General features: G+C 40.6%; 1 protein-coding gene across 1 annotated transcript in view; it reads right to left on the bottom strand.

Annotated features, from left to right (window-relative positions):
- Positions 1-345: 345 nt before the first annotated feature.
- PKDCC (protein kinase domain containing, cytoplasmic) overlaps positions 346-27,097 on the bottom strand; it is a 33,825-nt gene continuing 7,073 nt past the window's right edge. Inside the window, exons 2-7 of the mRNA XM_084514470.1 lie at positions 20,562-20,684; positions 17,436-17,707; positions 14,088-14,167; positions 13,047-13,154; positions 3,932-4,105; positions 346-1,588 (exon numbers count right to left, since the gene is read on the bottom strand). Coding sequence (XP_084370596.1) covers positions 1,503-1,588; positions 3,932-4,105; positions 13,047-13,154; positions 14,088-14,167; positions 17,436-17,707; positions 20,562-20,684 — 843 coding nt within the window. The 3' untranslated portion in view covers positions 346-1,502. The remainder of the gene's footprint in view (positions 1,589-3,931; positions 4,106-13,046; positions 13,155-14,087; positions 14,168-17,435; positions 17,708-20,561; positions 20,685-27,097) is intronic.

Genomic DNA, 27,097 nt, shown 5'->3' on the forward strand with positions numbered 1-27,097 from the left:
AAAAAAAAAAAAAAAAATTAGCACCACTGCTAATTACTTCAGGTTCTGTTCTCGTCCTATCCCCTTCCTAATGTTCCTAATGTTAAAAGGCTGGTGCTGACATATCTCAAACCACAGAGAAAGAAAGGTTGCTAAGGTGTTGTTTTATAACGGCCACTTGCTTTGTGACAGGCAAGCCCATAAAGCCACTCCTAAACCCATCCTTCGTGGAAGACACTGGTGCAACCTCAGTTTGTTCCTGGAAATAGTATCCCAGGCTTAATGTGACTTACAATGCATTACGGCTAAGTCTTCACTGGATTTCAGCATTTATTTGCGACACAAGAAAACTGAATATGAAAGGGATCGTATTTATCTTTTATTTTATTTTTTTTTTACAAAAATAAACAATTTAAGAAACAAAAGCACATTTTCTCCTGGCTGTACAAACTACAAAACAGTATGACATTGGTCACGTTAGCATTTACTTTATTGCTTTCACTGAAAGCAAATTCTCTAGACACACCATGCCTATAAAAAGCATTTTATATAGAATTAAGGCTAGCATTCAATTACCATTATTGAGGTCATTTACTTCATTCACTCTAAGAATTAGCAAGCGGTGCCTTAGAAAACCAAGGATTTGATGATAAAAAAAATATGAATAACTGCAAGATATTCAATAAAATAGTCCTGTTCAACCAGATGGATTGCTTTGCCAGTCTGTCAAAGATGTAGCTTCATGAACAATTCAGACTCGATTCAACAAAAGTCTTAAGCACAGGCTTAATTGTAAGCATATGCTTAGGCCTATCCCTATTCAGCAAAGCACTCAGCACTTGGGTAAGTCCCTAGCCTTTCAGTGGGACCATTCATATGCTTATGTGATTTGCTAGACCTACAAAATGGCTCTTTTAAATTAAAAAAAATACAAACCTTTGTGATAACATTGGAAGCAAAAAAGAAAATTAGCTACAGTCTTGCAATTCTAAACATAACCAATTCCTTCATTTTGACAAACACATTGCTATTGCATATTTGATAAAGTTAACATGAATGTTGATTGTCTTCAGTAATTTTTGATATTTAGCTTACAAACTGATATGCTTCAGTTACTCAGTTGTACGTGCCCAAATAAATATCAATGCAGAGGATACAGACTTCTCTTAGAAATGATCAGTTTCCATCCCTGTACACACATGACAGGTCAGAAAGGTCATGCTAACCTTGGTTAGAAAAGCTAGAGCTGCCAGTTGATTTGTAACCAAAATTACATCCCAACAGTGTATCGTATTTTGTATTTTGCTTTGTTTTAAAATCACATTTTCAAAGTGTTGTTTTATTGCACATTCATCCTGGTCATGCAGGTTATTTCTTTAAAGTTTTGTTTAGCACTCTATAGATTAGAATGAGTAATAGTGCAATTATCTCCCCATCCACAGCCGTTCTGTACCTAACAGCTGCCTATATTTATACACAAACAGCTCTTGTCACTCACGCATCAGACCGAGCCACTTTAGCTGTCAGTCTGTCACTTTCACATATGTTATCTTGTCAGGATCAGGCAAGATATGATTTGAGGCCGTCTTGAAGAAGACAAGCTGCCGACCTGCATGGAATAGGAGAGGGGAGGGAGGAAAAAAAGGTAGTTAGAAGTGATGAGCAAAAGGTTGCCTGCTTTACGGTACTGACATTTCATATTCATGATCATCCTGTACACCATTTAGGCACCCCAACACGGAACTCTTTCTTAACTTCAACTGTTATAAAACTGAAATGCTTTCACTTCAAGGTGCACTGATCTCTCCTGGGCTCTGTATGTTTATTCTTATGTGATTATGGTCAATATATGGCCGCATACAGCTAACAAGGTAAAGGAAAGAGAGGTCTGGAGATTTTAATACAAATTTAACATAATCTTTAAAGAAAAAAATGTCTTTAAAGACTCTCCCACTGATATAAATGGGCCTGGGTTCAGGGCTTAAATAAGGGGCAGACATTTGGTTATACAGGAGCAGAATCATCTTTGCACAGTCAAATCTTTGCTGTACTGACCAGCACAAGATACATTAAGCATTACTTGCTCTGAAATACCTCTTGTTGATCACTTCATAGCTCTGGGTTTTTACACATTCTGGAGCAAGGCATTTACTCCTCATACACAAAAATAAATAAATAAATAAATCCATATCCATTGAGAACCCCCTGGCAGTGCAAGACACCCTGCCAAGTCCAGCATGACTGATTTTAGTAAGGTTTCACTCACTGCTCTCCATGGGAGCTGCAGTACAGGTCTTGTACTTATTTGCTGAACCAGCATCTTATTCACATCCCTACCTACCTGCTCTCCCCCAGACACAGCAATTCCTTGGAGCAAAGGCCACAGAGGTATTCTCCACAGCTATTCAACCTCTGCCTTCACTCTCTAATATTCAGAAGAAACAGTTGCTCTTTACTCCCAGCCTGCCTCCCTAGGGGGCCCCCATAACACTATTTTCTTAGAAGTATCACATGGCAAACAGGATGCCTCAATTACTAACCAAATTTCCATGCTGTACATTGCAGGGACTCGTGTGCTCACATGCCAGGGATGGCACAGAAAAGGGAATTAAAAAAATAACACTTGAAATATAGCTGCTATGCCTCATTTGCTTTTAATATCAAAATCTGAGACAGAAGCTGCTCTAAACTTCCTAGGAATTTCCATGTGACTCATTTCCATGAGTCTCAGAGCCTAAATAACTTGCCATGCTGAAATCTGTGGAACAGCAAGGCCTTAAACCAGCTTTCCCAAGGTTTGGCTCACATCAGTCACCCTTCCTCTCAAACACAGGAGTAGGGTAATTGACCTGGCTCTAGCCAGAATTGCTTGAGATTGCTCAAGCAGGAGAACAGCACTGTGTGCGTGGAGAAGATGCACAGCAGTCACAAGATGGGAGAGTCCACAGGGCACACGTGCACAACCAGTCATCACAGGAGAAAAACCTCATGCTGACTGCAGTGGGGGATTTATCTCATGAGATGACGACAGAAGAGCACAAAGTTAGTCCAATCCACCTGATACACACAATCATGTCTCTTTTTAGCAGACACTTGTAACATTTTTGTTTCTTGGAGTGCTGCGGAGCTCCCTGAAACAAGCCTCGGTCTGGTTCAGCAGCCACGAGCCAGGATCGATGCTCCACTGATGTTAATCAGCACAGACTGGATGCCTTCAGGGGAACCACACTGAGACTGCCAGGCCCACAAACCTTTTGGAAAGTGTATTTATCTTTTCAAGAAGTATATTCTGGTAGACAAGAAAATGAGTTGTGGTAGCAAATGGGATTTTCCCCTAGAAGTTCCTGTAGTTTCCCAGCTGAAATGCACTGGGCATTTCCACCTCTAACTGGTTTAAACCCTCCCTCCTCACTGTCCTTCAGCCAAAGCCCTACGAGCAGTATGCTGTTCCCACCAGCACCAGAACATCTCTTATACCAGCTGGGAAGTCCCAGCTAGATGCGTGGGAGAACCTGTTTGGTTTCGTGTCAAAATGCAACAACCATATGAATTGGAAAGGTTTATGTAAACCCAGATGTTGGACCATGGCCTGCACATTTAACTGCAGAAACAGGTCACAGATTTCTGTTGTTATCTCTGTCGCTGTACTTCAAAATAAAATTTTGGACTCCACAGTTTGGAAACCTATGGTGCATATCCTAAAGCCCTCTGGTGCCTGCTCTTTTGGGTCTACCAGCAGATTCCTGCTCCTCTGAAGGGAAGCAAGGAAATGTCCCACCAAAGACCAAAAGACCTCCATTGATGCATCAGAAACTCTTCTCTTTTGTTGCTGTCAATGGTGGCTTCCACAGTCCAGCACAGCATGCTCCCCAAGTGGTACTGAAACTCTTGAAGCAACCACTATGCATGACTCAGCTGCTGCTGCTCCTCTTCAGCAGCACCTGTGACCTACCTGTCCAAGTTGTCTGGTTAGTTAAGACGAAAGCTTTGCACTGGGAGTAGCTGTCACAGATCTCAATGGCTTCATTGACGTCAAACACGGAGAGGAGGCAGCCTTTGTGATGGTAAGATGGCCAGCATCTGTAGTTCTCATCAGGAATAAAGGCTTCAGGCACCCGCCTATACTCTGCAAATAACCAGAGTAGAGCAATCGGTCTGAAAGATCTAGCAAAGTGCTTGTTCTTAGCAGGCAAGGTTATTTTAACAGCTTAGGAGAGGGTATATATGATGGAAAAGGTGACTGTACCAGCCACATTTCACTCCCAAACGTGTTTATAGCTCTGCACCTTACTTTCCTTTTACTTTCTTCCTTTCTTCTCACTTTTTTTTTTTCCCCTTTCCAGAAAGCGTCTGTAAATAAACAGTCTGTGCACAAAACACTTCCCCACCGTGCCAGTGAGGCTCTAGTCTTACCAGGATTTTTAGGGGAAGAATGTCCCATTGAACCAAGAGCATCCACTCGAATGAACCGACTGGCTGTCCTACTTCTCAGGGAGTGAGACTGCAGGGGGGAGCCCCACCAGGCATCCCCAGCCCTCCCTCGCGCTCACAGCAGCACGCTATTTTTCTCCAGCCCCTTTAGAGAGGGGAAGAAAAGACAGCCTTTTAATTAAGCAAACTTTTTTGTTTTGCTTGCTCAGATGAGCACAAAAGGGGAGTTGCTCGATGGGCCCCTGAGAGGAGGAGGGAAAAAAAAGCTCAGGAAGCATGTCGGCATGGTGGCTGCCCTGGCCTCCACGCTGCCTGGTGCTTTGCTCGTCCCCTTGGCTGCCGTTCAGTCTCCCCTGCCTTTATGAGCTCCCCTTGTTCTCTGTTCACAGCCCCTCTCGGTTTCCCAGCCGCTTATGGGGGTTTCCCTAATGAATGAACCAGCAAATTAAACTAATCATTTAGACACATCTCTATTTAGCTTCCAGACACACAAACGGATGGTTCCCTCCTGTCTCTCTCCCCCATCCTATTCAAAAAATAAATACATTTTATATTTCTTCTCATTGTATCTGTTATAGAAACTAGAGATGGCTGCCCTGACTCACAGCCTATTCTTAAGTCACTTTCATTTAGGCATTTTCTTCTGACATTGCAGATACAGCCTGCAAACATTTCATTTTACGAACACCACCAAGTCAGAGGCAAGTGTGCCTGTGAATCTAAACTGCTGGTCTTTCAATTGGGAAAAGAATTGCACACCCACAAGTGCTCATTCATACTGCACAGTCTGACACAGTGTGAAACAAATGCAGTAAGTACATTCTTTTTTAGGCCTGACTCATTAAAATTATCATAAGACACACTCACAAACAGGAAGCAAAATCAGAGCTGATCATGTCCCACTTACATCAAAGGCAAAAACCCCTTTCATTAATTCAGGAAATGCAGACACACTCATGAAGAAAAGAAAAAGACTAATTAGTTTCACATTAGAAACATTCATTTCACCATCAAAAATATATATGCAGTCCTTTTGAAGAAAAGTTGCCACATGCATTAAGCTGCTACTGACTGGCTAGATAAAGATCCATTTTTTTTCTAATTGTTGTATCAGCCATAGAGCAATAATCGTAACTGAATGTAAGTGAATAATGTTCTCTTATCTCTGTATGGTTACTGCTGAATATTGATCAGTGCCTTACAAGCAAGGTCAGTAAAATGATCTGTGCAAAAATTTGCAAATTAAGCTTGTAAATGTGAAATGACAGAGGAGGACCAGCAATGACTGTAATGGCAAAAGCAGGGTCCTGGCTCACATGGCAGGAGGGGATGCAAACTTCCCAGCTGGTACCTAGGGGCCCAAGCAGCCAAGGTGGATGCAGCAGGACCCTCGGGGGAGCATTCTGCTGCGGAGGAGCAGAGGGCAGGACAGGTAAGGGTGTGCGGACATCCCAACCCAGCAGGGTGCTCCTGCCACCCCAGGAAGCCAGCACAGGATCCCTTCTGAGATGATCACAGTCAGAAATTACCCGAAACTCAACACAATGCCAGCTGAGTGTTGGTCTGTGTAAACTGCATTTTTCTCCAAAACTCACTTTATCTCGAGTAGGGCAAGGTAGCTGCCTTCGCCCCCTACACACCAAAGGCAAACATCCCTGGAATCTCTTGTTTACGCAGCCACAAATTAGGGAGCTGACCCCTGAACCCTTATTTGCATGAGTTGAGAAGAAGTACACTTTTCTCACATGAAGTGCAACGAGAGAGAAGAAGGACCCTCTTGAAGCATGTCCCTTTGTTGGAGATGTGTCCTGGCAATGACCAGAGCCTCCTGTGGCTCCTTATCCCCCACCAGCCTCAGCCAGCTGAGAGAACCCTCACTGTACCAGGCCTGCACCACCTCCTCACATTCAAGTCCAATTTATACCAGAGGGAAATGTGCTTGTGCATGAGAGACCGAAATGCACAAGGAACCCAAACATCAGTAGTCATTGCATCAGTTTAAAGGGCTGTTCCCCTCTTACATAAAACCTGCTTGATAAATCACAAACAGGAAGAAAGCTCTCCTGTGCAATTGCTGTGCACTGCCTTTTGCATCCAAACCGTTTCAGCCCTTTGTTTCTTGTTTTTGAAAGTCAGCAAAGCCTTTGTGGTATGTTGTGTGAAATATACCAAAACAAAAACACTGTGGAACAAAATTGTCTGGTGTTATGAATGCAGGGCAAGTCAGACATCAAGGCCAACCACACCAGATCCCAGTGATGGAGCTGGGCTTCCCCCACACCTTTAAATGATCATCCTGGTCACCCCAGTCCAGTTACTCACTCAATTTAGCAATTCCCCACGGGGTTAGAGACAGCTCTAGCTCAGGTTTTTGTCCTGCCAAGACCTGAAACTTGCTTAAACGGAGTCCATGGAATTTGAAGGCTCACGGCAGTAAATCACATCATAAAAAGGTCAAAGTTCTGGTCGATTTCCAGACTAATGGTGTTTAAAACCAATAAATACTTGCCTAATACCATAAATGCAGCCATAAATTTACACTTTTGCATATGTATACATAGTTTGACACAGAGTATATAAAGTCTATCAAGGCAAGGAATAGATCAGAGAAATGCAAGACACTCCTACTGCTATCACAACAGATAAACAAAAAGCCTTTTTTCCATCTACTGATTTTGTGAGGGCTGAAGCAAATAAATGTAATGCAGTAAGCCTGATCTTGATGTCACTTATGACAGATTTACTCCAGCTTAACATACGGGAGCTGATTCGCTGCTCTCAGCTAGACAAATAAATCCTACCGGGAAACATTTTTCCTGCCACATAAACATTTTGATAGTTCAGAATATCTTGCTATGCTGCATCTGGGCAAGTCTCAGAAGTTTTGTTTTGCAATATTTTCAATAGTTTTAAAATGTTTTTAGAAGCTTGCTCTGGACAATCAAAACACACTGTTTCAGTTGGTCCAAAATCTTCTTAAAATTTTCTTACAGTGATAGCCATCCCCACAACAGCCACAGCAGTTTTCAAAATGTGTGCCTTCTCGTGACAGGTAAGACAGGCAACTTAAAACACAATCTGCAGCCTCACTGGCCAGTGCAAGAGCTCCGAGAGAAAGCCAGCACTTGAAAATCTCATTCTAACGTCTTTCCATCAAAAATCACCTGTGTTGTCCCAAAGCTGACTATAATCTATAAACATACTCATTTTCACTCTACTAGACTGAGTCATATAAATAACTCCACAAGTATATTATAAACTATGTGAAACCGCCTGTGGTTTCCCCCTTTTAGGTTGTTTGAGTCACCCTAAATCTGACTTTAATCAGTCCTAATGACCGTTTATTTCAGCCACAGCAGCCAGATTGCACTTTTACTACCAACTACAGCTACTCATTGGAAATTTGCCCAGTTTTCTTTTCTAGTTATCACCTGGCAATACACCATGGGTCAGCGACATTGATGCAGTAAAGCTCATCCTTGAAAAGAAATCATGTTACTACTCCTTTTCTTCCTTCCTCCGATCCTCAACAATGGGAAAAAAAAAAAAAAAAAAAAAAAAAAAAAAAAAAAAAAAGCACACTGGCAGTCGAATCTGGATTTTCTTTTAATTGCTTTCTTACAAGCAAGCAGAAAACAGCCTCATCTTGCCAATCATCTCAGTGAAAATAGCACAGAGCAGTATTTTGCTACACAAACGGTCCCACAGATTCCCAGGGAAATTAAGGAATGCAGAATCAGATCCTAAATAGATAGTAATGCACTTATGTTTTTAGCATGTTTCGTTTTCTGCTTAAAACTTCCTCATGCGTCAGTGCCTCACATTGTTGTTCTGACAAAAAGCCTCACGCAGCCTTACGTACTGTTGTGCTAGGGAAAGTCAGATTTTGTGTACCAGAGAAAACAGCCCGCTAGGTGTATCCTGTGTCTCTGTTTTTAATCATTTCTGACAAACCCCAACTGTTTAGAAGGACAGGAAGGCCTGCCAGGACACGGATTTGCTGTAAGACTGGGAGGTAGCACCGCTGCTCTGGCGTGCGTTTTCATCCTTTGGCTGTTTCATGCATGCAGCCTGCAAGCTAACGCTGCCTCTTCACACGCACCTATTGTGCTCACAGTAGAGCCATATTTAAATAGGTATGTGTGGTGACACCACAGCACAAGCGAATAAGAAGAATGGCATGTTGTGACATTTTATTCCCATTAACATTACACGGTGGGAGTCATCTCCCTGCTGCAGTGAGGAGTCCTGCTGCACCCACCAGCCCCTGCAGCATACACCACTCATCCCATGCAGCTCCTGCAAACCACATCTGCCCCAACCACCTATACATGCAATGAAGTTGGTGGATGAGCCTGAAGGTGCATGGGGTCATGTACGTTGGGTATTTGAGCTCAGAGCCAGGTGCCAGGTTGCCCACATGACAGCCCTCTGCAAGAGGGAGGTATCCTGCCCGTGCACCGTTCCCTCTCAAGCCCACTACAAAGCAGCCTTGACATCCCTGGGAATGAAACACCAAATGCACAAGTGCAAGATAAAGCAGGAATCCGGGCTGCAAGGACTGCTATATGTTCCCCGCTGAGCCTGCAAGCGCCGTCACCAGAATACTTTTGGTCTCCGCGTTTTGGCCTGCCGTAGGATATACAAACAGCCTCCAACAATATTCCAGTGACCTTGCAAAATTTCCCTCTCACACATACACATGTGCACAAACATACACACCCTGCTTGACTCCAATAATTCTTGGGTAGATTTACAATTTCCTAAGCAGGTTGCTATAGTGACCCTGCAGAATATTTTCTCAAAACACTGTTGTACTGTAAATGTTTACATACAGTGTAATCCTGCCAAATTGTTTTAAGACAAAGGAAAACATCAAGTGTCTTTGCTTTATGTCCAGCCTTCCAGCTTTTTTAGCATTGTGAACGTACTTTCAACTAACAACAGAAGCTAATTATGCCTTTCTGTGGACTTGCACACCCTTAGACCTAATAATGGGTCATCTATTAGCTTTAATGAATAACAAAGCTATCGGATTTACTAGTGTTAGCTGATTTCACGCATTTCTGAGTAAATTCTGAGCTAACTGAAAGGCCGGGGCTTAGCTATAGAGCCAGACACCCAGTTGGTACAAATCAGTGTCACTCGACTGAAGAAATACAAATTTTGATATTGAGGCAGGGCTTTGCTGATGAGCATCAGTATATTTCTTATAGTTTTCTTAATCTTGATAATTAAAGGAACAACTTAATCATTTTAGATAACATATGTCAAAGAAAATACATGGTTTCTGTTTTAATTCATGTTCTTCTGGATTCTAGCAGAAGAGACCAAGAGTCAGCAGAATATAAAAAAAAGTATTTGCTCATGGTGTTTTTTTAAACACTGTAATGTTCCTGTATCAACATTAACAGTAGTGTGATTTATGATTACAGAACACATACATAGCTATCGAATGTCTCCCGTGCCTCTACTCTGTTTTTTAGATACTAAACCAAAGTCCAGAGCATAATATAATTTACAGCACTATAAAATGTTTTACAACTGGAGCACAGTGAAAGCCTAATATCCAAGACCTTCTGTAATATGACTATGTCATCTTGTTAAACTTTCTTTATGGGAGCACTAGAGTTGAGAACTTTCTTCATGTCACTTCCCCACCGATTATCAATATCACCTTTCTCACTTCATGTTGTTCACAGGAAGAGGTCTTCCTTTCAAAAACATAGGTTCAGACAGATAACAAAATGTTTCCTAAAAGTTTATGTTTTAGTTACAGCCTTAGATCATCTGTCCAAGATCATGATCTCTTCTTTCCTAGTAAGAATTTACAATGCCTCATCCAAGACAATGCATAATTCAAAACATTTAGACCTAAGACAATTTCTGAAGCACCATTACTTGAATCATCTATGTTTTTTCTTAAAGAAACAAAAAAGTTGCAATTCTTGGATTTGAATTCTCCTCTAAGATTTCAGACTAGATCTTACACCCGGAAGGGCTTCTTTTGTCACAACCCTTCAGATGCCAGAGGAGACTGGCATAGTTAATTTTTATCATGTTTATTACTTGAGAGAGTAAAATCCTCAGGAGACAGTTGCCCTGTAAGATTTTCATCATCTGAAGAAAATTGATGTGGACTTGTGCCTGCCAGTCTTGGCATACTGGCATACAGATGCAAGGCTCTGATTAACTCTGATCTGGCCTCAGAACCAAACCATAATCTCTAGTTTAATCTTAACCTGGCACTGGATTGAAAAACACTCTCCTTGAACTTTCATTATGTTGCAGAACAAGATGGGAAAGGTTTAAAAAATCCCGTAACCTCAAAAAAATATTTTTGCTTTGTTTTCAGAGAATAATACAGGGTTCTCCTAGACCCCAAACAGGGCCAAAGCACTACCTCAGCTGACAACATGAGAAATTATCGTGGTTGTCCCTTTTCACCTATCTTCCCCTCCCCTACCCATCAAGAGTTATACAAAATATTCGACCTGTTCCACCATTCAGCCCTAGTTTTGCTGGTCAGGAAGCCAGCTCAGCTGGGAATACCTGCCAGTGGGAAGAGGACGACCACTTGGACAGCAGTCTTTTCCAGCTCCCCTATCATCCTCTTCTGTAATTCCACTGTACCACAGAAGAATTCCTCATTTACTGAATAATCCCTGGACTGAGGATATTAAAATGAATTCTAGCATGGTATTACAAGTCAAATATTAGTTGAGGGAGGAATGTGCTCGGGATAAAAGTGATACGAATGAGAGGTTGAGAGGGGTATTTTCACCCTCACAGTACAACTTCTTCATACTTTTCTGGCAAGGAAAAGGAACCTTAAAATAGAAATAAATCACAACTCCTTTTCTGTTTGGTTAAAGTAGCTTTAGAACAAACAAGAAACAGGCCTGCACATCTTAAAGACATGTCAGCTAAGTCTGAAAACATATCTCATCTAAATGTAATTTCCAATAAGATATCTGGGTTCTCAGGTTTGCCATTGGTTGAGATCTTTTTCATCTCAAGGAATTCAATATTATACTCATGGTCTTTAATTTACTGCCCCTTTAGGCTGGCCAAATACAATACACAAAGTACCGACAGATTTTCTGCATCCTTGCTTATGCTGCAGAGCGCTAAAGGCCATAAGCAGTGTCCTAAAAATGAAAAGGGCTACTTGCACAGAAGGGCATTACTAGCCATGAACAAGGATAGTGGATTCCGCATCGTATTCTCCAGGACTCTATGGAATTAAACTAACACAAAAATGTGTAATTATTATAGTAGCCAAATACACATGGAGTGCTGCTCCATATGAGTAGGAACTTACATTTACTAGTGCTGTCCTAACTTTTCCTCCCTGAGACACTTTTATAAACATGACAGACCTCTAAAATTCAAAACTTCGTATTGTCCTGATATGGCAGTTAAATCTGGAATCAACCAGTATCACAGAAAAACTTCAGCCCTCCTGGCACTTCTTCAACAAAGGACGTGTTTGTACTATCGATTGTACTGCTGAAAATAATTTTGCTGTGTTGACAGGCATCACTCAGCACAGACCATGATGAAAAGCTGAAAATTATAAAGTTAAATGAACACCTGCAACAATTTTCCTGCCAATTTTACAACAAAATAAATATTGAATTATTCTGATAAGTGGGTCAAATTCATCCCTGGTGTCATGGCCCTTTGAGGTTAACAGCGCTACGACAGGAATGAATTTGGCTCCCGTGTCTCTTTCACAGAGAAAATGCTTCACTGAACTTTTGAAACCTTCTGTGCCAACATTCATCTTCATTTAGAACCCATCTTTCCTTCTTTACTGTGCTTTTGCAGCAAAACAGCAATTTTCCTATCAACTTGCCGTCAATTATGCTGACAGTTTGACATGAATATTGTACATACACAAAAATAATTTGCAAAACAGATTTCTCAATTGTTATATTTAACAGGAATTTCCTTCATACGTAATCTTCTTTGACACGTTCAATTCCACAACCTATTCTTCCGGGAAGAACATGCATCCCTACATGTCCCAGCTGTTTAAATTGCATCTTATATGCCTGTGGTGCTGCAGAGATCTTATTAGGAAAAAAAAAAAAAAAAAGCTGTATGCAACTTCATTTTGATCCTGTCCTTTTTTTATCTTTCCTTTTTTTTTTTTATTTTTTTTTATTGCAAACAGTGCTCTTCTCTTGTGCAGCAAGCAAGAACTTTACTCTTGCAATCTACAAGTGCATAAGTTGCAAGAAACTCCCGTAAGTCTCAGGAAATCCACAAAGGGTTAGGGTATCTTTATGGAATTCCTATTTCAGTCTTGGTATTTGGGTGGGTTCAAATGCTCCAACAGAAGAGAATTGTGTGGGTGTGATGAAACACATTTTCTGCAGACCCACTATGGAGAGCCATGATCCGCTGGGCTTCCTTTTCCCCATATAGCCTGCTTATTTCTGTGGATGCCCAACCACCTCATTCAGTGAGAAGGGCTTCAGATGGCACCAAGGAAGCATAAAGCAGACAACTGATTATCATGTGCATGATTTTAAAGGCCTGTAAGCTCCCTGTTTTCTGCACATTTTTTCCTTTCCAACCTCAAATACAAGACAAAGCAGAGTCTCTGGTTTCAAGAAATACTTTACCAGCTTTCGGTATCCGGGTGGTGTTCTGTAGGTACTCTCCACTCTTATACAGATTCAAAACTCTTTCTAACTGAGCAGCTGTTTCATCTATTCCCCAGTGAAGTTCTCCTTTAAAAACACAGAAAAAGCATGATTCAGATGAGAAGCAGCCTTCACAAGGCTAAAGAGAAGCTGCATTCAAATAAAGCCCTAAGCATCAGAGCCCAGCAGTGTCCTACTCCGTGACGATGTTGTGATGTGGACACGAAGTCTATTAGCTACTACAAAGTGACCACCAAATTGGATTTCATACCTGACATGAGCTAGGCATGTCAAAGGCTGGCTCGTCCAGATGGGAAGCCCAGGCCTGCGGGCAAAAAAACGCTGTGGTGAGCTCCCAGCACGGGATGAACCTCAGCCAATACAGGGAACTCCAAAGGATTTGCTTGCTAATTAGTTATAGCCTGGCATCATACAATTCCCTGTGGAATACACACAGTGCAAGACACAAAGCCCCTAGAACAATGCACCAAAAGCCCTCAAATCAGAACTGCAGGCACATGTGGCTACTCCTGTCCCACAGGCACTACCTTGGCTATTAGTCAAGGTCTATGGTAATTTCACTTGCCTCTGGCCTCTGAGGTATAAAAGCACCAACAGTACCATTGGCAACAGGGAAGTATCATGTCTTTATAATTACAATTCCTCTTGCTAGAGGCAGGGACTCCTCCAGATGCCACAAAGAGCTCCACACTAAGGACCGAGCTTTCCCTGTGGGACGGAAGAAATACAGAAATTGCACTCTAAATTCAATTCACTCCTGTGCAGAGGTGTCAGGAAGAAACACAGACATCTGTGAAGCATAGTTAAAACCTCAAAATTTAGAGTTCTGTGGTATATAGAGTCATTCTTGCCTTCTCTTATGGGGGAAAAGCTACCCTGGATATAAAAAAAAAATCTAATTCCCTTATAGGGAACAAAAAAGCAGTATCTTCTATATCCCCTGTGTGACACACACAGAAAAAAAGAAATATTTGGCATTAACCCATTCAATGTGGTTACCTGTGGCATTGACTATCTTATCCAGCAATGGTCTCAGCGAGGATGGTGCACTGTGTGGCAGAAGATACGTGAAAAAAAACCTGCAAAGGAAATGTAATCCATATTGAAAAATAAGAAGATTACAAAAATGTGATAACTCCCAAACAACATCAGGAATAAAATTATTATTGCTTGTAAGCTGTTGACCTATACAAGAAACATAATCATATTCTATAGTGAAATAAATACATAGCTGAGTATTCACACAGCTGTCTGGCATACCTAGACCATGCTGTTATGTACAAGGCTGCCTTGTAACTATGTGTAAATGTTCCATTAATGCAGAAATTTGCTATGAAGGCCCATGGATTGTGATTCTTTGCAAAGCTGCCTGTATCTTGACATGCTACAAGAATGCTCACAAACCTCAAGGTTTTTTCAAGGCTTAAAAGTGCATAAATCAGATTTCTGCTCATTTGAAATAACTGACTTGTTTTCTTTTCTAGTGTTTTTAGACTGTAAAAATTAATAGTCAGGAGAAAACCTCCTGTTGTTTCTGTGCCACTGCAATTCAGAACATCTTCTCTGTCCTCATCATTTATCTAAATTCATGACACATTCATGTGGATAGCCATATTAGGATATATACTCTCCATTTTAATATTTTTAATTACAAATGGAAAAACAATATGCCTTTATTTCACATCACTGAAGTATACTTAACTACACATTGTTCCTTTAAATTTCTATTACTCTCCCAGTATTACTAACCATTGCAAACTCAGTGTCATAGCAACGCAAGATAGAGATGGACAGTTCAGGATCTGACAATATAAACAGAACTATCAGACATAAATATTAGGTAATGAGCATAACAGTAACACAATTGGGAAATTGCCCTGCTTTACATCTAACCTGTGAAGCAAAGTAAACATTTTTTCATATACAGAGACCACATTGTCAAACAGAAACCTACAGTGACTCATACTCAGGAGCGAGACTAGCAGATGTCTTACACAAGCACAAAACAAAAAAATTGAGTTACTGATAGCAAAAATTGATCACAGACAGAGGTATTATGGCGCTGACATAGTTCACTTACACAATGAATATTTCTTTGAGATTTTAAATCCCTTTTAATCCCTTACAAAAATAATATTTATAATTTTCACAAGCAGGTAGATTTTCCTAGCCATGAGTATGAAACAGCCAATATAAATAGACATGGAACCCTAAAGAGCAACATAAAATTTGTAACGAACAATTTACCTAGCAAATTTAACCTCATTTTTCTGCTCAGAGAGTACCCATAATCGGAGTCCAATTGATTGTGAACAGCTCTTTGCAAAAACTTGGTAGCTGCCATTTATTTTCCTAAATGCCAGATAGATGCAAGTTGTGGAGCTCGTTGTTTTTCTGTGGCTATACAACTTGTCCTAATGCAAACAACCACATGAAATTCTGAAACATACGGGCACTGGCGCCTGCACAACTTAATTATATGAACATTTGTTATTCATAGATTGTAGGGTCAGTGGCATCATTTGTGATCTACCTAACACAGACTGTCAAATTCCTTTCAGTCTGCTCCTACAGCCTTTTCTTCATTTCTTTTTTCTTTGGAGAACTATCTGATCCTAATTTAAGAATTGTCAGTGATGGAGATTATCCTTACTTTTAAAACTGTTCATTGCTTTTAGGATTTTCCCCTGGACATTTGGAGGAAAACCCAGAGACAGGTTTATGACAGAAGGTAACAATCTGAAAATTAAGATGTGCCAAGGCATGTAGAGTAGAGATTTTTCTTCTCAAAATATTTCCTCTCTTTTAATTATTTATTTAAAGAAATTGAGTAGGTTGCCTAGTTATCTTTTCAAGGCTAAGGCCTACTATATTTTAAAATTACAAGGTTTTTATGCATTATTTGGCAGACTTCTGCTTTTGACTTCTACCTTACAACAGCTCAAGGAACCCTTTTGCTGAGCATAGGCAAAGAGTACTCTTAATTTCCACCCGTACAGCTACAGAATGCATGAAAATATGCAATCTAGTACCCTACGACTACTGAATCGAAGATTTTGCCTTCTAATACAAGTGCATAGAGTCTGTAGCCAATGCGTCTTCATTGACAATTGCAGCCTCATATAGGCTGAATCTGCTGTTGAACAAAAAATGATTGTCTCCATCATGTGAAGTAAAACCAGGGGCTGAAACCACTGGGATACTGTGTGCTGCATGCTGATGTGCGGTTCAAAGGAAATGTGAAGAGCTGTAATAGGAAAAGACTGCTTCCTTCAGTGAGACCGGCAACCTGCCCCAAGCCCACCACACCGCAGACATATCTCCATTTAAGTCTGCAATGGACAGATGCCTATTTAAGGTTTCTTAGCCAGACCAGTAAAATGGTCTTAACCAGAAGTTAGCTAGCTAAGCAGGATCTTTAAGCCAAGCAAATGGATACGGAAAATTTTGCAGGACACACTAAAATCTGCGCTGCACAACTGCAGATGCCTGTCATGTGGTGCAGCCCATTTCAGTGTGGTCAGCTAATGCAACACACATGCTGGTAAGCACCCTGGGACCAAAGCAGAAGACTGTCTTTGGAGAAGAGTCTCCTCGCTGTGGTCTGGCAAGGAGTGAATGGCATGATACTTGAAAGGGAAGTCAGTCTAAGAAATGAGCGCAGCATTATGGTATTGCTTTGAGATTCTACATCCTTGTATCTGGATTCCCTTAAACATGGAAGATGGATGCTTCAGCCGAATGCTTTCTTCCACACAGCTGAGTGGTCCATCATGAATTGTCACCTCTGCACCCCTGTACCGTAGGCACTAGAAGCATGTCACAGAACCCTGCCCAGCACAGTGGCACTGGGGACTGTTATCACCCTACCAAAGGCAGGCTCCAGCAAGGCAGGGGAGCACCAAGACAAAGTGCAAGACGACAGCTGAACTCTCACTTTGCCTCTGAAGCCAGCCCTATCCTAAACTGGTGGTAAAGAATGTGTGATAACCTTTATTAACTCACACCAGAGAACAACAGTGAGAATTGCCTCACTACGGAGTTAATGGGCTCCCATCTCTACAAGCACCTCAGTTGTAATCATAAAAACCTGTACTTGTACGAAGAACTCAGTGGAATTAAACCAAAATAAAATTAGACTAAGTGGTGAATCACACTCAAAGCATGCAAATATATTCCCAGTATAAATGCTAGGTTATGGTATTTTCCCAAATGAAACGATTATTCATAGATCTTGGATAACAGATCTGAGACATGTATTTATTGATGTGAATAACCATAGATGCTGCTGCAGGCTTTTTTCCCATTTTAAATTCCCTTTTACCTTATAGAAAACTGATCAGGTACCTGTAAGCATTGTAGAGATTCCTCTTTTCGTTCATGTTTTGGCACCGACCCTCGACAGAACAAGGCAGAGTGAAGTTTCTTGCTGGGAACTCCATAAAGCAATCACTGTTACTGGTGCAAGAGCTTTCTTCAATACTGGCATCATCTAGATCTGTCACCTTCAGCTCCCCATCCACAATCACAAACTGTCGAGGGCGAAAATCCAGTAATGTCACAGAGCCAAGAGGAGAGTGAGCCAAATAATGCAAAAGCCGAACTAAGCTGAGACATATCTGAAATGCAAAAACATGAGTACCTTGTGTTATTTTCTCAGTACAAAGTATATAAATGAAACTACTTTAGCTGAAGATAGATTCATAAATACATGACTTAATATGGGCATTATAACTTATCCTCAACACTGAACGTTGCAACTAAGGTATTTTTCATAGGATTAACATAGTTGATTGTAAAGCCCTTGGAGACTTGAAACAAAAATAAGCTTCTTTACCAGTGCTTTCCCACACTATTATGAAGCACAGCTCATTGTTGCTATTCTTACTTTTAATAGAAATAAAAGCCTTAACTTTTAATAACACATTACATACAGGCCCCGACCACGCAGCCTACAGTTCTGCTCTGTACAAACTCCAGGTCTGGGATTTTGGCCCAAGTGCTCTGCTCCTGCTGCTCAGGCTCAGACTGCAGAGGGTGTCTGTATTGCCTCCCTATTGATCATGCCTTTTGGCTGCCATTGTAATTGTTGTCTCCTGTTTTCCCTTGTGTTTGTCTTTTCCAGGGAGAATGAAGCAAATACCCAGAACAAGCAGCTCCATGGCTCCTCTGTAGCTCTAAGGGTGAGTGTCTGCCATGGTGGACCCTCACGTGCCATTTTGAGGCTGGGGTAGGAGTTCTGCACTGACACTGCACTTTTTAATTGCAAGTTGGGAACTCAAATAACTATCATCAGACAGGAAACTCACTGAATGCTGAATTCAGTTCCCTTACCAAAGTACTGTTTCCAATTCATGCATTCCTTTAAAATCCACTACATATTAATGCAAAAGTAGCATTAATATGAACACAGTTAAATACTGGAATTTTTATTTTATGTATTAAACTAATAACTGGTCTTATTCAGTAGAGCAAGCTTTTTGTTGTTTGTATATGATCTTTGTTTTTGTTAAAATACACTGCCAAGGCCACATATATTGAAGTAGTCAAATCAAAATTCGATCTCAGGGCATAAACAATATGCTCAGGGGAGCACCTAAATGCATACTTCATAAGAATACGGAGGCTGAACATGTCTGAAGTTCCAACTCACAGACCACATGTCTGTGGGACATTAGGACTACCCCACAGTTCCATGATCACCTCCCTGCTTGACCGGACTGGAACATTTTTATCCTACTTAAATGATACCAAAGCTTACATGGCGATGCCTGTAGTGTAAATGAACACAGGCATAGTGATGAGATGCCAGACCTGACCTCCCTTTCCTCCCTCTGGAAGTACACCAAATTCCTGTACATGCTATCCCACAATACACTGCATATAAAGGCACATCTAGCCAAAACTAACCTATAATACACATAGCTTTGACTGCCAGCAAAGACAGAATTTAGCTTGAATAAAAATACAGGTTGTTGTCTGAAATTATCACCTTTTCTCAAACACCAAAAAGATACTGGTCCTGCACTGGCAGGCTCTCTGACCAGACCCCTATGGACTGATGGCCTGCATACCTACTGGGAGTCTGGAGTGTGAAAACCCCTGTACAACAAACCTTGAGCAGACAAGTGAAGTCTGTGCTCTGCATCACAGCTCTGCTGAGGGGAGCAGTGCTGCCCTGGGGACAAAGCTTGCTTCACAGTCCTCCAACACCAGGAAATTATTTGTAGGAATAAAGTGAAGCCATTTATTTAGCCCTTTCCAGGACCTGGCCACCAATATGCTTCATGTATCAAGAAGGTATGATTTTATTTCCTCTTTCTTCTCTGTGTTAGTTGAGACCTAGACAAGCTACTGAGCATGAAATTATCTAAGACAGCACTCCTTCACCTCCCTTTGCAAATGCTTGCTCAGAAATATCCAGGCTAAGGGAACCTTCCCAGTTTATTGCCCATAATCTAACGTATCTCTTAGTAATTGACCGGACATGCAGTTGCCATCACAGTCCATTATTTACGTTCCATGGATGAGATGAGACAAAGGCGGGTCCTCCTTTTAGGGAGCTGTGACAAGCACCTCCACCATTTATTACAGATGTATTTCTTCCAGAAAAAGGGAGCTGAAGTTGAGCTCTCTTGCCTTTCCCAGACATCATTCAGAAGGCAGCATGGCCAAAGACCATGCCTGATAGACATCTTGCACATAGCCACCCAGCCCTGAGAGAGCACCAAACTTAATAGTACAGATACAGGCTGTAGCACACTGGTTAGTCCCTGAGCACAGTCAGGGGGCACTTTTCATTTTCTGGTACAGATGTAGCCATACAGCTAAAAGTGTTTTAGATGAAAACTGCTTCTGCCTTGAAGTGTCTTGGGGAGTTAACCTCAGCCGATTACACATCTCAGTATACACTGATCGAGACAGCACTGTCTTGATCAAAGCATTACTGCAGTCTGGCTTCATTTTGGACAAATTAAGTGTGACCTTCGTGCTCCTGGTAAATTGCCAGCATGGTGGACAACCTGGCTTTCAGATTTGTGTACATTGATTTCACTCTCCCCCACTAAAAGACGAACAGAACAGGAAGCGGTAGAAAACAATTATAAAATCAACCTAGGATAATGATCAGGATAGAAATTAACATACTTCTATTGTTTAAATTCCAGTTGCAGAGCATAATGCTTAACACCAAAACTGCTGGGCCTCAAGCTTTAAAAAGTAAGAAACATTTACAGATATAATATAAAAAGCATATACCAGCTACAAATAGATAACATCGAGAGACAAAATAGCACAACATCTTAAACACTAGGGAAAGGGAGTGTTAAATTCTGTTTCTAAACCAAGACATAATCACAAGCAAAGCAAATGCTTAATAAATATGAATTATACTGCATCGTATATAACCTCTGTTTCATGCTGGATGTTCATGACCCTCTTAAAAGTCCTTTTAACAGAACAGTTGTTACTTACTCGAAATCTGTCTTCCCAGGAAGTCTGTAAAAGCTGAATCATCTCTAAAGGCGAGCCTAGTTCAGTGATGGTCGTCAGTGTGTCTGGGATGTCATTGCTATCTTGGTAACAATAGCCATAGAGCTGAAAAAAATCATGAGGCAGTATAAGTGTAACATATCTTGGCACGCTTTTACTTTTCTCAGTGGATGAGGTGCAAAATAAACATTTCTTACAAGGCATTTAATTGCCTTGAAGTCCTCCCCAATAGCTTTTGTATCCTCTCATTTGAGGAATGCTCCCTTGAAACCCCCAAAGGAAGTTCCTGATTAGCTAGCACAGCCTCTGTAGGCATCACACAGCTCAAGGCAAGCAAAGTGGCCCCTGCACACCCCTCCATACAGGATTTTATCCCAATAAATGATCAAAAAAAAAAAAAAAAAAAAGTCCATTAATGCAGAAACAGAACTTTATGAGAGGAAAATTATCTTAGCCTATGCAATACCTGGCTAAATAAGATAGATTCTTATTTTTTCTTTAAATAAGACTGCTTAAAAGACATCACAAAATATATTTTAATTACATTTCTATAGGACTACTATTTGTGCATATAGTGGCAACACGTATTTCAACGAAACACAGCTTGAAAAGCAATTGAAATGCCAAAACTTATCTTTTGCCAGCCAGAAACTGCTTCTTACAATACTTGGCGGACTTTCATGTGCAGTACCATTAAAGAAGGGCAAATATTCCAAAACAATACCTGCCAGCAGATCCTTCAATTTAAAAGAATTTAAATGGCAATTTCGGCCATGCTCCAGCAGCACCTTCTTGCATTTGCTCTCCAAGGGCATCCGAATGATTAATTTTCATTTGCACAAATAATTGCCCAAGAAGAACATTTAAAGGTTATGGGGAAGCAATTTCTTGCTTTATATGGTGAGGGACAGTGTCTGACACAGCTATGGGGACAGGCTTTTACACACTCTGTGCCAATCCCTGGCAGAGAGGCAGTTAAAGGAGACTGATAAGGATCTGATTGCAACTTTCCAGCCAGAACAGCATGCACATGAAATAAAATTAAATGTAATCTCTGTCCCCAGTCAAATAAACCTTACAGTAAAAGAGTCTGTGTGGGGAAAAAAGCACTTTAAAGGACGCTCTTAAAGTGTCCTGGTTCTATTCATCCCTGGCTTTCCCTGAGTAATCTCATTTTTTCCAAACCAAGAAGGTTTGGAAAGGGAAGCTGACAAGGGTCTCCTGTGAACTGGGGGGATGTGGATATGGCCCCAGAGAAGTCAGGCTCATCCAAACAGCAAACAGAGCAAATCCAGCAGGAAAGCCAAGAGCCAGAAGAGTGAGTGCAGCCACTGGATAGAGCAGGCTGAGGCTGGCAGCTGCCACTGCGAGCAGGTTTGAGTAACAAGCACATTCCTACAACTAGTGACCCTCACAGACAGAAAAGCAAAGAAAGAGGCTAAAGTCAGCAAATACATGATTTGTTAGGAACCACACTGCTAGCTCTGACTATAGCTGTCTGCATTTAAATGAAAAAAGCGTTCCAAAAATGCAAGTGAAGTAAACAATTTTTCTTTTTGGTGTAAAAATGGCACTGTATTTCAAAACAGCTGCTTAAACACGGACATTAACCTAAACAAAAAAGAGCTAGAAGATTTTATTCTAAAACATGCCAAAAAGATTTTGGCATCGATGCAGAACAGAGGATTTGTGATGGATGCTGATAGGAACATTTGAAATGGGAAAACAGACCTTTCTCTTCACTGCCCCAGCTATGACAACAACTGCAACAGCAATAATTTTTTAAGCTAGAGCCATTCAGATGGGACTTGAGTTTGTTCCTTGCCATCTGTGACACAATTTTTGTGCAGCTTATATTCAGAAGTTAGAAATGTGTGTGTGCAATCACAGATGATCACAACGGCACAAGTCTACTTAAACCTTCTTAATAAAAAAAAAAAAAAAAAAGAATTAAATGGAAATGAAAAAAATTAACACACTATATATTGTTTCTCAGAGAATTACAAAATTTTCAGCATGGAGGGATCATGAGCTGGACTCTGCAATTTTTACTAGGTATTTCTCTTCTCTCATGTGTGAGGGCAGACAAAAATCCCACTTATGAGTATCAGAACCTAACATTTGTTCCTCTATCATCTGCAGAGATTAGCTCTTGTCTATAGTACACAATACCAAGGGATGACCAAGGGATACAGACTGGGAAACAACAGTATCTCAATAAATGTTGATTCACAGTGTCTGTGAACACAAAAGAGTTACCAGTCTTCCTTAGCCATTCTCAATATTTGTGAAAACTACTCCATAAATAGAAATAAGGACGACAAGCAGAAATTATACATTAATTGAACTATTAAAAAAAAATACTGTGTGTGTATATATATATACATATATACACACTCATACAAACAAAATAGAGAAATCAGTCTTATTATCTTTCTATGTGCAGATGATCACAAAAGTAGAAATCAATTACAGTACTTATGTGTATCTATTTTATCTCACTCCATGAATTCCCATAGTTATAAAAATTTAGACTTGTTCTCAGGGAGCTGGAACTTTGCTTTAAAGTCTTTCTTTCATTTGGGTAATCAATTTATACCTTGGCAAAAGTCCTCACTGTCTGAGTATCTGAGTGTTTGGGGTATATTTTACTATATTATTGCCTATTTAATCACTTCAGTCACTGTGGAAGCTTAAACGAGCTGGTCCAGTTTGGGTTCTTTATTCTCAAAAGAAAAATTTCTTGCGTGAGTACTGCTGAACTTCATCAATCTTACAGCTAAAAACACAGCGCTGAGTAAGTTCATGTAGGTCTAATTCAAAAAATATATAATCTAACCTGAGCTCTTTATTGCTTTTACTTAAGTGAAACCTCTCCAGATGCAGTGTTATTATATAATTATACAGAGTTATAAAAGCACAGAAGTTTGAGATATAAAGGATTTATTGGGTCACATTTATACTTTTTTGAAATGAAGTCCTGAAACTAAATGCAAAAATGCACATGTAATTACATGGTCAGATTTGTATGTGCAATTATCATGATTACAAACTGGGCATGTCCCAACAGCCAATTAAGCATCTAAAATGGTTACATTCATCCCCTCCTGATGAACCACCACCCAGAACAGACGCTACAAAATACAGAATATATATATAGATGCAAAATGCTCCAGTACTTCTCAAGCCTTTCATTTCAGAAGTTGGCTTATTAGCACACAGACACAACACGTAGAGAGGTATTACCCAAAACACTTTTTTTTTTCCCCTTTTTGTTTTTCACCCAATCCATTTTAAGGTCTGAAATGAGACAAAATGGCTTGTGTTCCAGACAGTGAAGTAAGAAGCAGAGCCGAATGCATAGAATAACAAGAAAAATAACCACATGGGGAAGCTGAATATAGTTGGAAGGCGAAGATGATCCAAAATATCTCCTCTATCTGAAATCCCGTTAGGCTGGACGTCAGTCTCAGTGTCGCAAAGCTACACTTTAGATATATTAGAGTGATGGCTTTCATACGCCTTTGCAGCATGGTTCCAATTAAACGAGTGGAAAGAAATACAATCCCACATCTTTCTGACATATCAAGTCACTGTATTTAAACACCACCCCAATATATTTTTGTGTAGAATCTAATAGCAAACAGTCACAATATCAGAATGCCTTGCTTTCTGTTTAGAAAAATTGAAGCCAAATATGAAATGTTTAACTGTTCTCACATCATATGCCGTAACTCATTTAGGGCAGTCCTATTCACAGTATTCTTCATGAACTGTTTGGGTTTCCTCAGCCACACAGGCCCAGTCCCAGATGCCTCCACGCACCCGGTGCTGCCACAGGCCTCAGTGGCTGCAGCCATATGGGGACAGCCCCCAGGAAGCTATAGGGCCCCCGGGTAGGAGCCCACAGCCACCCGGTTTGGGCTCACCTCCCTCCATAGCCGACACAGGACAGGGACAGAGGTGCCCCTCTCAGGCAAGCCAGTGGGGGAGGCAAAAGCAGAGGTCAGACCCCGCACAAAAGCCGACAAGCTTACTGAATTAAAACACAAAATAAAGGAGCTTATTAAGCTGTCATCAGTGGGGTAAGTATAGGCAAACAACAGGCGCTCCTGCATCAGCGTAGACACCCTCGCTGGGCTTTCAGAAAAATAAACGCTAGGGCAAAGCCTCAGCCAGAGTGCTATGTGCCATGAACTGAAGGTGCTCAACCAGGACAGATGCCACACCAGTGACCTCCCAGGTGAGGTCCCTGCTGGCTCCGCTCCTCCCAGGTTGGGATGCACACTCCTCCTATGCCTTCCTAGTTTTCAGCCCTTTGTGATCGCAGTTTTTAGATTGTTTTCTAAACACACACACACACACAAACAAACAAACAAAAATTCCCCTGCTTTCCCATATAAAACACAAGCTCTTCGCCACTGCAGGAACCATAACCTGGAGGCCACCTCTGCCACAAGTAGTACAAGTGACAGGCTCAACTGCATTACACCAGAAGCAATTTCCAGAGGCTTAGTTCTCATCTCTTTCAAGGACTTGCCCAAACTCACAATAGAAAAGTGCAATTAAAAAAAAAAAAAAAAATTATGAAGAACAACAGCAGCCAACACTTTCCACAGCCTGTTTTCCAAAACACATGGATGCGTGGTTACCTAATGATGCTGGTTGCATCAAGATTACATTTTGCAGTGACTTGGGGCCCTGGGGAAATAAAAACACCCACTGACACTGGTAACCATTTGACAAGCTGTTTCTTTGGGCTGCTACGTGTCGAAATGAGAAAGGCACATTTTAGAAGCTCTTTGTACTTCACTGCTATCAAAATGAACATAATCCTTTTGACTTAACCAATTCCTGTATTCACCTTTCCTTCCTGGAGCACTGGGACAATCCCTGAAGAGCATGACACAGGATTTACCAATACATGATTTGAGACATTTATGTCACTCTACGACCTAATGATTGCTCAGGTTTTAAATGTTTCTATCTATTGCTGATTGTACACACACATATAAAAATATATAGTTTGTGTGTACATATATAGATGTTTTTTTCTATATAATATATATACATGCTATTTGAATTTTTATATTTACATTTATATTTATCTATATTTACATAAATATGTATTTGCTACCCCTGCTCAGACCAAAAGCATCTGCAAATCTGTAACATGCCTCTCCCTAAAAAAAAGGGACAAGTTCCCTGAAAGTCTTAACCTTTACATTAAATATTAATCTAATGCCAACCATGCTGCTATAGGATACATAGAGATGCATGAGAAATTAATTCATTTTCCTCATTGAAATCTAGAAATCAAGTCCTGCTGAGCTTCTCTTGAAAAAGACGTTTATACTGAGAATATTTAACATCACTCTGGACCGTTGCAGACTGGGACCAAAACTGGATGCTGAAAGCTGAAAGGCAGAATTGCTGCTGCTGCTGCACACTGAAACTGACAGCAAGCAGGGGCAAATTTTAAATATTAACTCTAAATTCACAGCTCTGACTAGGCTTTTATTTATAAATGTGTTATTATTAATAGCACTGAACTCAGAAGAGCTAGAAGGTACAGGAATTCCATACCTGGTTCTGTTACTAAACATGGAAGTACATTAATTGAAAAACTGGAATGCATTATTTAGAAATACACACATATGTATATCTGACCGTATCTACTGGTATATCCACAGATACCTCTATATATTTTGTAAGTATGTGTGTGTATACATATCTATATATACCTGCTCATCTGACATATATTATTGTGGTTATAATCTTAGGATTTAGTAACGTTATCTCCCTCTTACTCTCCCTGCTTTCCTTATAGCCTGAAGTGGAAAATTCTTCTACTAAAAACATTTATAGCACTTTGAATTTGCATTGCACTGCACAAGCTCAAGGCCCAACCCTGCAAATATTTAGTCACACAAGTAGTCTACTCTTGTAAAGCCTTCCAGTGAAGACAAATAGATCACTCATACAACCACAATTTCAATGGGAAGGCGCTGATATCACTGGAGGTGCAGTTCATTATCTTGTAAATAGCCAGACCAGAATCTACCCTGACCTCCATCCACAGCAGCTGCATTCAGTTCCACTGCCCCAGAAGTTTAACCCTTAATTATGACATTATTTTGCATTACAAAACTATCAAACAATCTCTGTGCACTGTGTGTTCAGAAAAGCTTGACTTGCCGGGATATTCATTAGACCTGCCTGTGCAATTCTTCCTTCTTAGGTGTCTGAGGCATATCACTGTGTACTTTGCCACGGTGAACTTTAAATTTAGCTTAGGGTCTATCTGTAGCTATACAGTCCAAAAAAGAGTTGAAAAATCAACTCTATGCATTGTTCCAAATGTGGTCAAAAATGATACAGAGCATGCACATTCAGCGTCTACTACCTAACTTGACTGGTTCAGCTAAGTGTGATGAAAAATAACAGCTCCTTCAAAATTAGTCCAGAGTCAATATTAGTATTAGCACAGTGCTCATGAGAACCAGTTCTTGTTAAGC

The sequence above is a fragment of the Aythya ferina genome, assembly GCF_964211825.1.
Source record: "Aythya ferina genome assembly, chromosome: 3".
In the NCBI taxonomy this organism is placed as follows: Eukaryota; Metazoa; Chordata; class Aves; order Anseriformes; family Anatidae; genus Aythya; species Aythya ferina.